This window comes from Salmo trutta, chromosome 6, assembly GCF_901001165.1.
Source record: "Salmo trutta chromosome 6, fSalTru1.1, whole genome shotgun sequence".
Classification (NCBI taxonomy): Eukaryota; Metazoa; Chordata; class Actinopteri; order Salmoniformes; family Salmonidae; genus Salmo; species Salmo trutta.
In genome coordinates this window covers 47,037,957-47,054,295 of record NC_042962.1, presented here as the reverse complement: position 1 = coordinate 47,054,295, position 16,339 = coordinate 47,037,957, and the positions used below count along the sequence as shown (strand labels likewise).

The following is a 16,339-nucleotide window of genomic DNA, read 5'->3' as shown; positions in this document are numbered from 1 at the left end:
AAGCTGTGCTACTGGATCCTTACATGCGCGGGGCCCAGCTACTGGTGAGTGTGGGACTGTTGGACAGAGAGGCCAGGGCAGCCTATGGGAACTTCTCGCAGGTCATCACGCCTCGGATCACATCCTGCAATTTGATCAGGATAAAGAATTGTGTAATGGTTGTAAAAACGGCTTTGGCTTTAGTCTCAATTGCCACAAATGTCCACAATGTGTGAAAAATCAAGGTATTCTATTATTTTTTTAATTATATTTTAATTATATATAAATGCAATGCTAGTACACAAAAATGTAAGCGTTTTTGCTTAATAACTCCTCTTGATATGAAAGAGACTTACTGTTCGGTCTAAAAATGTCTTCTGAGTGCTGGGGGTGTGCATTCCGAACACAGAGGGCTTTGGGATGGTGTACCGGGGCAGTGGACACAGGTGGAACTCCAGGTCACACTCTAGGTAGAGGGGGTCCGCTTTGAAGGCATGGAGACCGGGGGGATGGGTTCTACAGAGCAGAACAAAGTCCAACATGGAACATGAACAGTATAAATGATCAATGCAAAATGATTCACAATTATCGATATTCACAGGCCCAGTGAAGGATTCCACTATTGAGAAGAGGAACAGCTGTTGTGGGAGTCATCAGGACAGAGATTCTAACAAAACATTTCCAACACTATGCATGATAGCAAGACCAATCATTATGACTACATCTATTGTATACAGCCTTATGATGGACAACCAGGAGATATTTACTAGAGATATGACATAGACGTGGTCCATACTGTAGATATGCATGATGAACACATTTATGTATACAGCAGTGGAGGCTGGTGGGAGGAGCTATAGGAGGACGGGGTTGTTGTAATGGCTGGAATGAAATAGAATAAACGTGGTTTCCATATGTTTCATACCGTTCCATTTATTCAATTCCAGCCATTACAATGAGCCCGTCCTCCTATAGTGCCTCCCACCAGCCTCCACTGATATACTGTAAATAAATAAATACATGTGTTCTATCACATTCTGTGATATTGCCTTACAAAGATTCTGAGGGGGTGTGCGTAGGGAGGCTTCAGCAGGGCGGTGGGGGCCGTGAAGCTCAGACTGGGACACTCGTCCTGCTCCACATCCTCCTCGCCCACTGCACACCCTGTGGGAGAACGGATCACACTGGGCGACAGTTCATCCTGAAAGACAGGGACACAACCACGTAAGCAACCAGTGCATTAGGAAACCAAACGAAAGACTGAAACAGGAGAGACGACCTGAACTTGTTCAATACCAAACACACATTTTTGTTTTCCGTTACAAAAAGTTTTCCTACAGTGTTCCCTAATGAATATGACCCAGCAGAGAAAAAAAGAAAAAAAGATTTATCAGTCTTGTATAACAGCCATGCTGGCAAGAGTAGAGATACACTATAAAAATCATATCAATGAGATCTATTAGAAACTCGAGTTCTGCAATTGCAAAAATCCTACTTGACGTTGTGCTAAAGTAAGATCAGATCTGACAGTTGTAGGATGTTTCTATAATAAGTCATGTTGTGGTAAAGAGTTTGCTATGGAGAGCTGCCTGCAACTGAGTAAGTGTTTGTATGATGGGAGCTAAGTGGGGACCATGAGCTCTGGAGAAGGGTGATTAATGGTTGTCTTGTCACGGTCTTGTCAACCATGGGAAACTATAGGAACATTTTTAAAAGTAATGGTTTGATTACATAAACAATGAGGTTATTGCTGCATCAGTTTGAGCAAATACACACACGCTATTGGATGTCAGAGGAGCAGAGCAGATCCTAGTCTCTGACTGTGACCCCATTAAGTAATCAATCAAACCATTCAGAGTTCTCAGGGTTATTGCTGTTCTATTACATTGTTTATGTTATATCACTTGTACATCATCTCATAAAAGGCTTCAAAGATTGACTTTGATTTATTTGCTTTTGTATAAATGGATCTGTGTATTACACACCACCTACGTGAGCGTCCCACAGTGTTGGTGGTGAGTCTCTTGGCTCACCTGTGCCCCAGTGCAGAGTCCCGGGCTGGGTTGGGGGAATGTAGCTAACTGCAGCCTCAAAGGCCGAAACAAGCTGGTACCCCATTAATTTGTAGTGCTGGGAAACCTTGAAAAACAACACATGTAACGGGACAGAAGTGAGCATGTTACTGTACAATTTATAAGCAAAATCCCTGTCATCATCAGCAGTGACTGAAAGGCAAAAATAGCTAGTTGTTAGTGCTACAATGTACAAGCAACGTCAACGATTCTTTATTCAGGCAAAGACCTCTCGTGTAAACGTACCTTCAGATTGAAGAATGGAGTGTGTCGTTTGACCAGCACCTCAATAGGCCTAACAGGGACGGCACCCAATGCATTGGGAGCCTGGGCATACAGTACAAGGCCAACACTACGTTATGGTCATTTTCACTAAATCATTTCAATGAATACAAGCTACTGGGCAAATTAAATCAGTGTTCCTTCTTTGCAAGTTATCCATGCAAGAACAAGATGGCTTTTTATCAAAGTGCACTGCACTTACCAGTTCATCAATCAGACTGGTTAGGAAGAGAGAAGATAGGAATCACGTTGTCTGGTGAGATCTTCGGTGGATGAAAAGTCTCCTCCTCAACTGAAACAGAAGAATGCATGCATCTTGCTTGCTTCCAACATCAAAATGATTTGGGGGTCAAATAATATTTTGGCACAACAAAAGTGTGTGCTGCATCGTTCAGGTATGTATTTTGATCATATGCCTGTGTCAAATAGAGAACATGTTTGCCCTGTGGGGTCTCAACAGTGCAATACCGCTTACTCCTGTGGACAGGCTCTGAGTCAGCTGCCTCAACGAGACCAGTCTGTTGTTCACACGACATTGAATCACCACCTGAAACACATGGTGCACTCACTTAGAAGTCGTGTTGCTTCGAAAGGTTATGCATGTTTATAAGTATAACCCTCTTCGTGCTGTATGACATCTGTTACGGTACATCTGTCTTGCTCAAATAGAGAATGATATAAATACAAAACCCCAAAATATTTTCAAGTATGCATTGGGAGAAATATGATATTAAAGAGAACCAGGTCTTGGACATTGTCAGCTTTCCAACTGCCTATGAGGTATTGTATAACATACTGGTTTTACAGTTTGGCATTTGGTTGAATGTAGGCTACATCATTAAATATAGCTGACCTTAGGAATTCCCCTCCCAGACATACTACAGGGACTACTACACCATCTTATGACATGGCTTAAGATCGTTATCATAGAGAGTATACACACCGTCTCACAGGGTTTTGGCTTGTGGTTTGTGAGTGAAACCATTGTGTTGAGTGGGCTGGGATGAGGCACTTGATGCCTTTAGGGCCTAATCTAAGGCCAATGGAGTGAAAGAGAGAGGGCTAAGTACTGTACCTTGCGGGCTGCCTGCTGGAAGAGCCTCAGAGCTCTTTGCCTGATCTCCAGATGACTGCTGGAGTACATGCAAAAGGAAGGCGTGCCCACCGGTGCCTGGAAGGTACAAACAGAATAGACGCTTTGATTGTGAAAAAGAAAATGGATGAAAGCAGCTCTCATACTCGGGGGGGGGGGGGGGAGCAATATGCATTCCATTTGATGCCATTTTAGAGGCAAACAGGTCCATTTTGACTTCGACATGCTTACCTGTCCTGTTATGTAGGACCCGTCTGGTAGAGAGCTTAGGTTGGCCTGTAGCAAAGTCACTCTCCTTCCTCACCTCTCCTTTTCTAACCTGGAATTAAGACGGGCATTTGTCATGTTCAGAATACGAGCAAGTGTGACTAACAGGGATCCCGGGAGAATGCATTAGCCCACTAAGCCAAATCCTAGGCATTTGCTAGAGGAGCCATTGCAACTCTTCAAGTGTCAGGTAAGGTTACTGATCATCACACTAGCATGGTCACTAAACTACCTGTGTTACACAAACGTATGAAACACAGATGAGGACAAGGCATAGGGAAGAGGTGTAAAGGCTGTTTTGGTTCCTGGCCTGAGCTCCAGATTCCAGAGAAGACATATGAAAGGAGTTTATCTAATCACCAAGTGGAGTGATTGGCCTCTCTAAAAACAATGGTGGCCTGTAAAGAACAGAGTAAATACAGCCAATAAACAGAGAGAGGGGAGAGGAAGTGCTGTTAAGTGTCCTGGGAGAGATCTGTCATCTGTTCCCCTTTAGAAGAATCAGCAATAGCAGTAGCTCTTCCTGACATTACAGCGTCATGTTGTATATCTAATTTAAAGTCACTACGGTTGGCTTTATACATATACTGGCCGTTCTCAATAAAACTCAAATACAGTTGCACAGCCTGACATCAAACCAAACCAAATCAAATCAATTGTATTTGTCACATGCACTGAATACAACAGTGAAAAGCTTACTTACAAGCCCTTAACCAGCAATGCAGTTCTAAGAAAAATAACTTAATACACTACATATACAAAAGTATGTGGACACCCCTTCAAATTAGTGGACTCGTTTATTTCAGCCCCACCCGCTGCTGACAGTTGTACAAAATTGAGCACACAGACATGCAATCTCCATAGACAAACATTGGCAGTAGAATGGCCTTCCTGAAGACCTCAGTGACTTTCAACGTGGCACCGTCATAGGAGGCCACCTTTCCAACAAGTCAGTTCGTCAAATTTCTGCCCTGCTAGAGCTTCCCCGGTCAAACTGTAAATTCTGTTTTTGTGAAGTGTAAACGTCAAGGAGCAACAACGGCTCAGCCATGAAGTGGTAGGCCAGACAGAACGGGATCGCCGGGTGCTGAAGCGCGTAGCGTGGTAAACACTCACTACCGAGTTCCAAACTGTCTCTGGAAGCAAAGCCTAAGATCGCAATGCCAAGCGTTGGCTGGAGTGGTGTAAAGCCCACCACAAATGGACTCTGGAGCAGTGGAAACACATTCTCTGGAGTGATGAATCACACTTAAGCAGATGTTTATTTTTTATTTTTTTACCATGACAGCCTAGGAACAGTGGGTTAACTGCCTTGTACAGGGACAGAACGACAGAGTTTTACCTTGTCAGCTCAGGGACCCGATCTTGCAACTTTTTGGTTACTTGTCCAACGCTCTAACCACTAGGCCACCTGCCACCCCCAGTTAAGAGTGATTCTGGGTTTGACGGACGAATCTGGGTTTGGCAGATGCCAAGTTTGGTGGAGGAGGAATAATGGTCTGGGGCTGTTTTTCATGGTTTGGGCTAGGCCCCTTAGTTCCAGTGAAGGGAAATGTTAATGCTACAGCATACAATGACATTCTAGATGATTCTGTGCTTCCAACTTTGTGGCAACAGTTTGGGGAAGGCCCTTTCCTGATTCAGCATGACAATGCCGCCGCACACAAAGCGAGGTCCACATAGAAATGGTTTGTCGAGATCGGTGTGGAAGAACTTGACTGGTCTACACAGAGCCCTGACCTCAACCCCATCCAACACCTTTGACTTGAATTGGAATGCCGACTGCAAGCCAGGCCTAATCGCACAACATCAGTGCCCGACCTCACTAATGCTCTTGTGGCTGAATGGAAGCAGGTCCCTGCAGCAATATTCCAACATCTAGTGGAACGCCTTCCAAAAAGAGTGGAGGCTGTTATAGCAGCAAAGGGGGGACCAACTCCACATTAATGCCATGATTTTGGAATGAGATGTTCGACGAGCAGGTGTCCACATACTTTTGGTCATGTTGTGTATATAAATCATAGTAACAATACGGTATGCAAACCGGAGAAATACTGGTTGCCCAGATTGCTGCACAAGTGATGAGAAAACAAAGCCAGAGCAGAGGAAAACATGAAAAATGCTGGATATACAACATACAGCAACAGTGTTTTATGACTTCATATCATGAATAATTACAAATCTTACCATATATTCATAATCTGCAAAATCTCTCTCCTCCAAAACTTGTATTTTGGTCTGTGTCGAGACAGAGTCCTTCCCAAGGTGAACTTGCTTTTATCAAAAAAAATCCTTCAACGTTTATCTACAGTACAGTTTGAGTGACCTATGACATTTAGTACATAACCATAGATATGATCATCTACAGTGCCTTCGGAAAGTATTCAGACCCCTTTACTTTTTCCACATTGTTACGTTACAGACTTATTCTAAAATGTACTTTTCCTCATCAATCTACACACCATACCCCATAATGACAAAGCAAAACCAGGTAATTAGAAATGTTTGCAAATTAACTTTTAAAAAATAAATAAATGAAATACCTTATTCAGGCACTTTGCTATGAGACTCGAAATTGAGCTCAGGTGCATCCTGTTTCCATTGATCATCCTTGAGATGTTTCTACAACTTGATTGGAGTCCACCTGTGGTCAATTCAATTGATTGGACATGATTTGGAAAGGCACACACCTGTCTATATAAGGTCCCACAGTTGACAGCGCATGTCGGAGCAAAAACCAAGCCATGAGGTCGAAGGAATTGTCCGTAAAGCTCCGAGACATGATCGTTGCAGCCACAGATCTGGGGAAGAGTACCACAAAATGCACCATTGAAGGTCCGCAAGAACACAGTTGCCTCCATCATTCTTAAATGGAAGAAGTTTGGAACCACTAAGACTCTTTCTAGAGCTGGCCGCCAGGCAAAACTGAAAAATCGTTGAAGAGGGCCATTGGTCAGGGAGGTGATTGAGGGAATGGAGCAAAGTACAGAGAGACCCTTGATGAAAACCTCAGACATTGGCGAAGGTTCACCTTCCAAGAGGACAATGACCCTAAGCACACAGCCAAGAAAACGCAGGAGTGGCTTCGGGACAAGTCTCTGAATGTCGTTGAGTGGACCAGCCAGAGCCCGGACTTGAACCTGATTGACCATCCCTGGAGAGACCTGAAAATAGCTGTGCAGCAACGCTCTCCATCCAACCTGACAGAGCTTGAGAGGATTGGCAGAGAAGAATGGGAGAAACTCCCCAAATACAGGTGTGCCAAGCTTCTAGTGTCATATCCAAGAAAAATCAAGGCTGTAATTGCTGCCAAAGATGCTTCAACAAAGTACTGAGTAAAGGGTCTGAATACTTATGTAAATGTCATGTTTTTTTTTATACAATTGCAAAGAAATCTAAACCTGTTTTTGCTTTGTCATTATGGGGTATTGTGTGTAGATTGAAGAAAAAAAACAATTAACACATTTTAGAATAAGGCTGTAATGTAACAAAATGTGGAAAAAGTCAAGGGGTCTGAATACCTTCCGAATGCACTGTTTATGATTATTAATGTGAGTAAATTATGGTGCCTCACCATCTGAGATGATTGGCTCTCTCCTCCTGGATGTCCTGTCAAACCCTGGTCTCAAAGAATGCCTCCTTCATCTGTCTTGTCTGGAGGCCCAGCTAAGGTTGGGCCATCATGACTGAATTGTAAAAAATAATGTTTTAATATATATATATATACACATGCACAGTGGAAGTTTACCTACACCTTAGCCAAATACATTTAAACACATTTTTTCACAATTCCTGACATTTAATCCTAGTAAAAATGCCCTGTCTTAGGTCAGTTAGGATCACCCCTTTATTTTAAGAATGTGAAATGTCGGAATAATAGTAGAGAATGATTTATTTAAGCTTTTATTTATTTCATCACATTTCCAGTGGGTCAGAAGTTTACATACACTCAATAAGTATTTGGTAGCATTGCCTTTAAATTGTTTAACTTGAATCAAACGTTTCGGGTAGCCTTCCACAAGCTTTCCACAATAAGTTGGGTGAATTTTGGCCCATTCCTCCTGACAGAGCTGGTGTAACTGAGTCAGGTTTGTAGGCCTCCTTGCTCGCACACACTTTTTCAGTTCTGCCCACAAATTCTATAGGATTGAGGTCAGGGATTTGTGATGGCCACTCCAATACCTTGACTTTGCTGTACTTAAGCCATTTTGCCACAACTTTGGAAGTATGCTTGGGGTCATTGTCCATTTGGAAGACCCATTTGCGACCAAGCTTTAACTTCCTGACTGATGTCTTGAGATGTCGCTTCAATATATCCACATAATTTTCCTCCCTCATGATGCCATCTATTTTGTGAAGTGCACCAGTCCCTCCTGCAGCAAAGCACTCTCACAACATGATGCTGCCACCCCCGTGCTTCACGGTTGAGATGGTGTTCTTCGGCTTGCAAGCGTCCCCCATTTTCCTCCAAACATAACGATGGTCATTATGACCAAACAGTTCTATTTTTGTTTCATCAAACCAGAGGACATTTCTCCAAAACGTACAATCTTTGTCCTCATGTTGTTACGGTTGTCTGAAGAATGGGACCAAGGCGCAGCGTGTGTATCGTTCCACATTTTTATTATAACTGTGAAACTATGCAAGACATACAAATAAACAAAACAACAAACCGTGACGAAGAGGTGCAACATACACTTACTCAAAATAATCTCCCACAAACCCAGGTGGGAAAAACAACCACTTAAATATGATCCCCAATTAGAGACAACGATGACTCTAATTGGAGATCATCCCAAAAAACAACGTAGAAATACAACAACTAGACAAAACCCCCAACATAGAAAAAAGAAACTAGAACCAACATAGACATAAATAAACTAGACAAAACCCTCTGTCACGCCCTGACCTACTCTACCATAGAAAAATAAAAGCTTTCTATGGTCAGGACGTGACAAATGTGCAGTTGCAAACCGTAGTCAGTTTTTTTTATGGCGGTTTTGGAGTAGTGGCTTTTTCCTTGCTGAGCGGCCTTTCAGGTTATGTCGATATAGGACTCGTTTTACTGTGGATATAGATACTTTTGTACCTGTTTCCTCCAGCATCTCCACAAGGTCCTTTGCTGGTGTTCTGGGATTGATTTGCACTTTTCGGATCAAAGTACAGTGAGGGAAAAAAGTATTTGATCCCCTGCTGATTTTGTACGTTTGCCCACTGACAAAGAAATGATCAGTCTATATTTTTAATGGTAGGTTTATTTGAACAGTGAGAGACAGAATAACAACAACACTCACTGTACAGTCATCTCTAGGAGACAGAACGCGTCTCCTTCCTGAGCGGTATGACAGCTGCGTGGTCCCGTGGTGTTTATACTTGCGTACTATTGTTTGTACAGATGAACATGGTACCTTCAGGCGTTTGCTCCCAAAGATGGACCAGACTTCTGGAGGTCTACAATTTTTTTCCTGAGGTCTTTGGCTGATTTCCTTTGATTTTCCCATGATGTCAAGCAAAGAGGCACTGAGCTTGAAGGTAGGCCTTGAAATACATCCACAGGTACACCTCCAATTGACTCAAATTATGTCAATTAGCCTATCAGAAGCTTCTAAAGCAATGACATCCTTTTCTGAAATATTCCAAGCTGTTTAAAGGCACAGTCAGCTTAGTGTATGTAAACTTCTGACCCACTGGAATTGTGATACAGTGAATTATAAGTGAAATAATCTGTCTGCAAACAATTGTTGGAAAAATGACTTGTGTCATGCACAAAGTAAATGTCCTAACCGACTTGCCAAAACTATAGTTTGTTAACAAGAAATGTGTGGAGTGGTTGAAAAACGAGTTTTAATGACTCCAACCTAAGTGTATGTAAACTTCCGACTTCAACTGTATATCTGTAACTTAGTAACAGCAAATACAGTCTGCAGCAGACCCAAATGGCAATGAATTAAGCATTCCAGACTTTGAATCATCTGAGTTAGCTTTCATTCATACTAGCAAACAAGTCATCCGACAAACCCGGTTTCTCCCCTCTTTACATTAAGTGAATAGTGAATGACACTCCTTCATCTCTTAGAGAAAATCTAACGTATGTTGATTACTGGTGTGAAAGTTGATTACGGGTGTAAAACTTGTCCAGCTACCTTCCCTCAGGTCTTTAGAGCTCAGTTTATCAGTCTGTTGTATCAGTATCTTGACCACTCCAGCTGGGGCGGACACATCAACTGCTGTCTTCAGGCTCAGCTTCACATCACTCTCTCTTCTCTCCCTTACAGTCTATTGAAATCAAACAATACCAATCACACACCAGATATGTTCATATTCATATGATTACCTCATTATCTACATCATAGTATAGTCTGCTAAATGAACTTGAGTGAGTCGCTCGAAAGCCCCGTAGCTAACATTGTCCTTTATTTCTAGTATGACTCTTATCTCTATGCAGCTGGGTTTTCAGGATAAATAAGGTGTGATGTCAGCTAGAAGGCTTTCTGGAAACGCACCCGAAAGTACAGCAGGAGATTAATGGTTGCAGTACTTTTGACTTTTCAGGTGTCCGCATTGACCTCTGCTTGGTTTTGGTCAGAGGCTGTATCAAGGAGACAGGTGGAGGCCCTCGACTGTCAACAAACAAAACTTATTTTGCATGTCCCATGTCTTTCTCCTGTTGACTGGGTCAGAAACAACACCAATAAATGTATGTAGCACATTTCCTGCAGTCAAATGACCAAATTACCCTCTAGTGGCCTCATCTGTGGAATGTTACTCATATTTTCTTTTGTAATTTCATAATTAATAAACTTTTTTTTTTTTAAATGCTGAAAATCCGATGTTTCTATGTCAAACGGTTTTGTGATATTTCAGTAATATTGGCACGCAAACTGAAAATGTAACACATTTTAACGCTATATCTGACATGGTACAGGTGTCTTCTTTTTTTAAGCCCATAACCATGTGTGTGAGGTGTAAACTTTTGTTTCACAGTAGATTTGTTTAAGACTACCAAGAAACACTCCGTGTGACCCTGATTTAGCCCACTGCAGTGAAATGTCAATAATAGTTTGTTTCCATCACTCTAGGCCTACGGCACAAACCTAATGCTAATAATGGAGTAAAAGAGAGAGCTCTAAGTACTCTATCTTGGGGACTGCCTGCTGGAAGACCTCCAGAGCTCAACATAGCTATAGTTGACTAATAACTTACCAGGCTTTATCTGCCATTAATAACTTAATTGTGTACTTAGCTAATAATTTGACTTTGACACTGTCATTGGGGCTGTTGGCATTGTAAGAGTAGATATACCCTATCAATATTTGCTGAACAAAATAAGCAATAATCTTCCCATGGTATCAGTGTAGATGAAGGGGAGGAGACAGGTTAAAGAAGGATTTTGAAGCCTTGAGACAATTTAGACATGAATTGTATATGTGTGCCATTGTAATGGGTGCGTGCTGGTGGCAGGGAAGTCAGGCGCAGGAGAGTGAACTTGGTATAAACAGACCAACTTCGGCGGAAGTCGTGACAGCCATTCGGAGGATGAATGGGCAGGACAAAAGATGTAAGCGCCTTTGTATGGTAGTAGGTGCCAGGCGCACTGGTTTGATGGTGTCAAGAACTACAATGTTACTGGATTTTTCAAGCTCAACCGTTTCCCGTGTGTATCAAGAATAGTCCACCACCCAAAGGACATCCAGCCAACTTCAAATCAAATCAAATTGGCACAACGGTGGGAAGTATTGGACTCAACGTGGGCCAGCATCCCTGTGGAACGTTTTTGACACCTTGTAGTCATGTCTCGATGAATTGAGGCTGTTCTGAGGGCAAAAGAGGGTGCAACTGAAATCCGCCAATTCTTCATTTAACTCATTCATATCTTATCTTCATATTTTTTATTGCGGGTCCAGGGAGAAGTAAACATGGGAATATTTGATCCGAAGCACACACATTGAATGGATTGGATACCGATGCATTTTGGTATAACTGCAGTTCCCTTGCTTGATAAATCATTAACTTCAATTAGTCATAACACAGGGGAGTAAAACTCGTCCACTGTCAGTGATGGAGTACACCCATTTTCTCATGGGAACTGAATCAAAAATGATATTTTATATACAGACTAGGAACAAGAATAACCTGTTTATCATTATAAGTGACTGTGCGTGGTTTTGAGTCTGTAGCTCAGGACTAAACAAAGAAGTTAGCCATGAACAGAAATCAATGAAACAAAAGGATATCATCATAACTAGAATCGTGCAGAAGAACCATATATGTGCATTTTCAAGAAATGTAGATAAACATGATACATCATTATAATTTTTTTTTTGGGGGGGGGGAATTATTAAAGTATCTATCAACCGTAAAATTCCTAATGTGTTATATACACACTTAGAAACAGAGAAACATTTGATTATATGAAAATGGAACAGTATGCACTTGTATGGTTCTTCGCTGCAAGAGTTCATTTTTTATCTCTCTAAATGTTTGTACAATTTCTATTTTCAAAGTTTGCAGACAGAGAGTTTCAATACGGTACATGTGCTGCACTTGGTCTCTCTCACAATAGCACTCGCTCTATGAAATGTGCGTAAGCATTGTTTACACAAGGATATTGTAACCACTTAACAATCACATATTTTCCAGTCTTATCAGTAAAGAAATATATTTGGCTCAGTGCATCAATTGACGGAAGTCACAATGACACAAAATAACAAGCAATAACGTGACACAAACCAAGAAAACAGGAACATTGCTGACCATATATCAAATATGTATATAATTGGAACTATGACCTGGTAAAAATTGCATAATTCAATATAGTGTTTGATGAATTAACCTTTAACATTTCAAAATGGTTCTGGGATACCTGAGTGCCAGGTGGGGCGAGGTGGACCCGCTGAGGGTGCAGACGTAGGGTTTGGAGTTGAACTGGGAAATGACCACCTGTAGAGTGACCTGGGACGTGTCATACTGGAACGGCCTGAACGTGACGGTCACCTACACCTTCTCATTGGCTGGAATCACTCCTAGAATCAAACACAAACAAAGGATTATACTGGTCTTGACGAACTCAGAATTTTGACCTATAATGCATTTTTGAAAGGAAAACAATACGTAGGCCTACCTAAAGTCAACACTTCGAACCCCTCAAACCACGGAAAACATAGAGATAGTCTTTCAGATCTCTCTACCCAGTCTGAGTACTAGGCTATTTGCGTAACCCCGGAAATCCAGCATCACTCATTGTCTGGAAAGCATCACCATCAATGCCAGAGACAAAACAGCACAGTTCCCCCTGTGCTAGATGCACTGAGTCCCTGACTGCTTTATGTCAATGTGGCTGTTGCAGACCATGAGCATCTTTCCACAGTAATTCAGACACAAGACATGATGGTGGTGTTGAGGAATCACAGGTCAGGGCTAGGTAATGAGCGAATAATATTACGTGAGTTCATAAGAGGTCAGTCAGCAAAAAAAAAAAACGATTATGTGGTTCAAAGTTTAAACTAATCACCTCAAGGAACTAAGACAAAAACATAGCCGGAATCTTATTGTGAACCAGAAATGATCCTACCGTCAAATACTTCAAAATAAATTGATACACATCTGGTAATGAGACTCGTGGGCTTAATACATTAATCAATATATACCAACTGTAGATATAATAATACAGGTGTTATCCTCACTGTCTGTCTGGCTGAGCAGTTAAGAGGTTGTTGCTATCTTGTTCTATCATCTGTCATCAGGACTCTAACATAATGGTGTTTTTACCACTTTATTCAGTGGCCTAATGTAAAGTGCTACCAAGTCTGTTGATTGGAGTTACCTGACAGGGGCTGGACAGACAAGGCCTTGTGGGGCTGGATGATGTACTCCTGGAACTCAAAGTCACTGGGACAGCTGCAGCTCAGAGGGATCACATGGCTGACACTGGGAGGTCAAAGACGAGTCAAAGGTCAAAGATAACAAGCATAGATATCGCACAGCCCCAGAGAGAAAGGGCAACAGCCTACATGTTCATTGAGACCTACAATGTAAAGCTAAATCAAATTCAGTCAGCCACTCAGTTCAAAAGACAATCATTTTCATCAAGAGATAAAAATACCCTCTGAAAAAAACAACATGGAAAGTGGATTGCGTCACAATCTGTAAAATGTAAACAATTATTATATCTCTAGGGCTCTACAAATGTTTATATTCTGATATTTGTAAAGTATTCTCTTTCCAAGCGTATTGTTTTAACTGACGATTGTTGAATATGCAAGACAAATACTACTGACCCTAGTATATACCCCAGCATAAGGCTTAGTTAGAGAACTACGATTAGCTATCTACCTGTACAAATGGACTCTAATATATTGACTTCTCACGGCATCATTAGTGTCAACAGAGATTATTAATAACAAATGTTTATGATCCGTTACATGACCATAATAACACACTGAGTTTATTCCACAAACAAGCCTTTGTTGCCACTCATCATGTTTATCTGGCAGGCTAATTCAAAAACTGGTGCACTTAGCAAACACTTAGCAGACTAGGCTGTAGCTGTTGCCTATCCCTTACGGAAAAAACACATGAATTTCACATGTGAACACGTGAAGTGTTCCAAAAACACATGTTTTCATGTGATCATATGTGATCTTATGTGAAGTTAATGTGATAAAATGTGACCACATTTAAAGCAACATGTGAGAACATGAAACTACACATGTGGAAACGTGATCATATGTGAAGTGTTCTAAAAACACATGATTTCACAAATGATGTGTTTTTTTCTGTAAGCGATATGAGTGGCCATGCAACTCATGTACAATCCTCTTGTAAAGTTTCATTGATGGGTTTAAAGACTATTCAAAAGGCAAAGATGCACAGAGAGACACAAATGCCCACTTCACCTCACCTTTTGGCCCAGTGGGACAGCTGGTATGGTGATGTGTGTTGGGATGTGCAAGTCATCGGTGATGGGGTAGGCATGGACTGGAACCTGTAAATTCTCTTCCCCCTGGAGAGAGATTGAGAGAGAATAACAACGCTCCCTGATGCAGATTTCCTGGAGTTCTAAGCAGGACGAAACCTTTTAGCAGTACACTGGTCAGTACACTTAACTTGCAGCAACTATGGAGAGAAACGTTGACAACAAACAACATGTGATGCATAAACACAGCAAATCCCTATTTTGATTGACAGTTGAATAGATTAGAAGTAGAAGTTGAAAAGATCACTGTCAGGCATGACAGCAAGCGAACTTGATTAGAAACTAACATAGCACTGGATTCCAACCTTGCAATGAACCCGAATACAGTCGTAGAAGTAGCGCCATTCGGCAGGACAGAAGTGTACTTTCACTGTGTAGGACAGCCCGGGGACGAGACGATGCTGCACAGAAAATCAAAATGGAGGAATTAAGCATCAACGCTAACACTCATACAAATCAAAGATTATAGACGGAATGCATAACATGACATCAAATAGTAATAAACAAATACCTTTTTTAAATATTTTGTTTTGAAATGCTTTGTTTGGGTGGGGATAATGTGAATGTTGATCACTTCAGATGATATGTTGATAAGCTTCTGAGGAAGATTAAAACAAAGATGAATTAGATGATGCCTTGTATAAGAACGTACTGGTTGATGGAAGTGCATATAACTGCACAATTTTATCTAAAGTCAGCGCTTTGTCTTTTGTTCAAATGGAACAGTCAACACACTGCTGAAGCTCATTGCTTCACTCACCAAGCTCCTCTGATAATTCTTCCCCAGTTTAAACCCACTGAAGTGAAGTGCTGAGGGTTCTGCTTGGATTGCACTTTTGCTCTTGAATTTGGTATAGGTTTCGGGAAGGTATAAGTATAATATAAATGAGATATATGCATTCACCATCTGCTTAGTCCCATGTGGCTCAATTGGTAGAGCATGGCGCTTGCAATGCCAGAGTTGTGGGTTTGATTCCCACGGGGGACCAGTACAAAAAAAAGTATGAAAATATATGCACTCACTACTGTAAGTTGCTCTGGATAAGAACATCTGCTAAATGACTAAAATGGAAATATAAGAAACCAAAATGCCTGTGGAGCCACACACTGTATAATATAGGCTACGGTAACTCAGATAGCATCATGAGCATGCTAGCCTAAGCACTCTACTACAATAAACATATTCTTATTGACTGAATATAGCCTGTTAAATATATGACTGAGATGTATCAAATTGTTAAAGTGTAAAGGTCCTACGGGTCTCTAGTAGGTGATGAGGGACTTTTTCTGTCCTCCACCAGTTGGCACAGGGGTAGAGGGGTCTTCTTCCTTTGACTGTCTGTGAATGTCTCTGATTCAGTGTGCCACTTCCATCACTTCTCGATTAAAAACAGGGCTGAAGAAGATAGCAAACAATATCACAAATTATATCACATCAGATATGTAAATGCTTGCATTTCAAAGATGCAATGTTGTCCATATGATAATGAGAAGAACCAAATGACACAAAGCTAGCAAGCCAACTTTGTGCATGTGCAGCTACAGTGGTTGACACTGGAAAGTAAACAAACTAGCTAGGGACGGGTTAGCAAGAGAGTGGAAGCTAGCACAACAGAGAGGAGCAGCTAGCCAAGAGGAACATGACAACCGTGCGACTTTCTGGATATATTA

General features: G+C 41.4%; 1 protein-coding gene and 1 long non-coding RNA gene across 3 annotated transcripts; both read right to left on the bottom strand.

Annotated features, from left to right (window-relative positions):
• Positions 1-2,801: 2,801 nt before the first annotated feature.
• LOC115196075 (uncharacterized) lies at positions 2,802-12,964 on the bottom strand. Of its 2 annotated transcripts, XR_003878801.1 has the most exons (8): positions 12,557-12,964; positions 10,232-10,364; positions 9,837-9,969; positions 7,268-7,379; positions 5,881-5,967; positions 3,658-3,745; positions 3,409-3,504; positions 2,802-2,880 (listed from the first exon to the last, which is right to left on the bottom strand). It is a non-coding gene; the product is annotated as an uncharacterized LOC115196075 (long non-coding RNA). The 2 variants fall into 2 exon arrangements; XR_003878800.1 differs by lacking the exon at positions 5,881-5,967 and having other exon boundaries at positions 12,557-12,960.
• A 575-nt stretch (positions 12,965-13,539) lies between these two features.
• On the bottom strand, positions 13,540-15,828 carry LOC115196072 (cilia- and flagella-associated protein 221-like). The gene is made up of 5 exons (XM_029756593.1): positions 15,429-15,828; positions 15,180-15,266; positions 14,974-15,069; positions 14,594-14,695; positions 13,540-13,620 (listed from the first exon to the last, which is right to left on the bottom strand). The coding sequence occupies exons 1-5, from the start codon at positions 15,717-15,719 to the stop codon at positions 13,579-13,581; spliced, it is 618 nt and encodes a 205-aa protein (XP_029612453.1). The 5' UTR covers positions 15,720-15,828; the 3' UTR covers positions 13,540-13,578.
• Positions 15,829-16,339: the final 511 nt, after the last annotated feature.

Excerpts from the sequence above, each read along its gene's own strand:
- LOC115196072 (XM_029756593.1), bottom strand. The coding sequence starts at position 15,719 with ATGTTCTTATCCAGAGCAACTTACAGTAGTGAGTGCATATATTTTCAT. Across the intron at positions 15,267-15,428 it reads AGAATTATCAGAGGAGCTTG|AAGCTTATCAACATATCATC; the intron begins GTGAGTGAAGCA and ends AATCTTCCTCAG. Across the intron at positions 15,070-15,179 it reads AAACAAAATATTTAAAAAAG|CATCGTCTCGTCCCCGGGCT; the intron begins GTATTTGTTTAT and ends TTTTCTGTGCAG.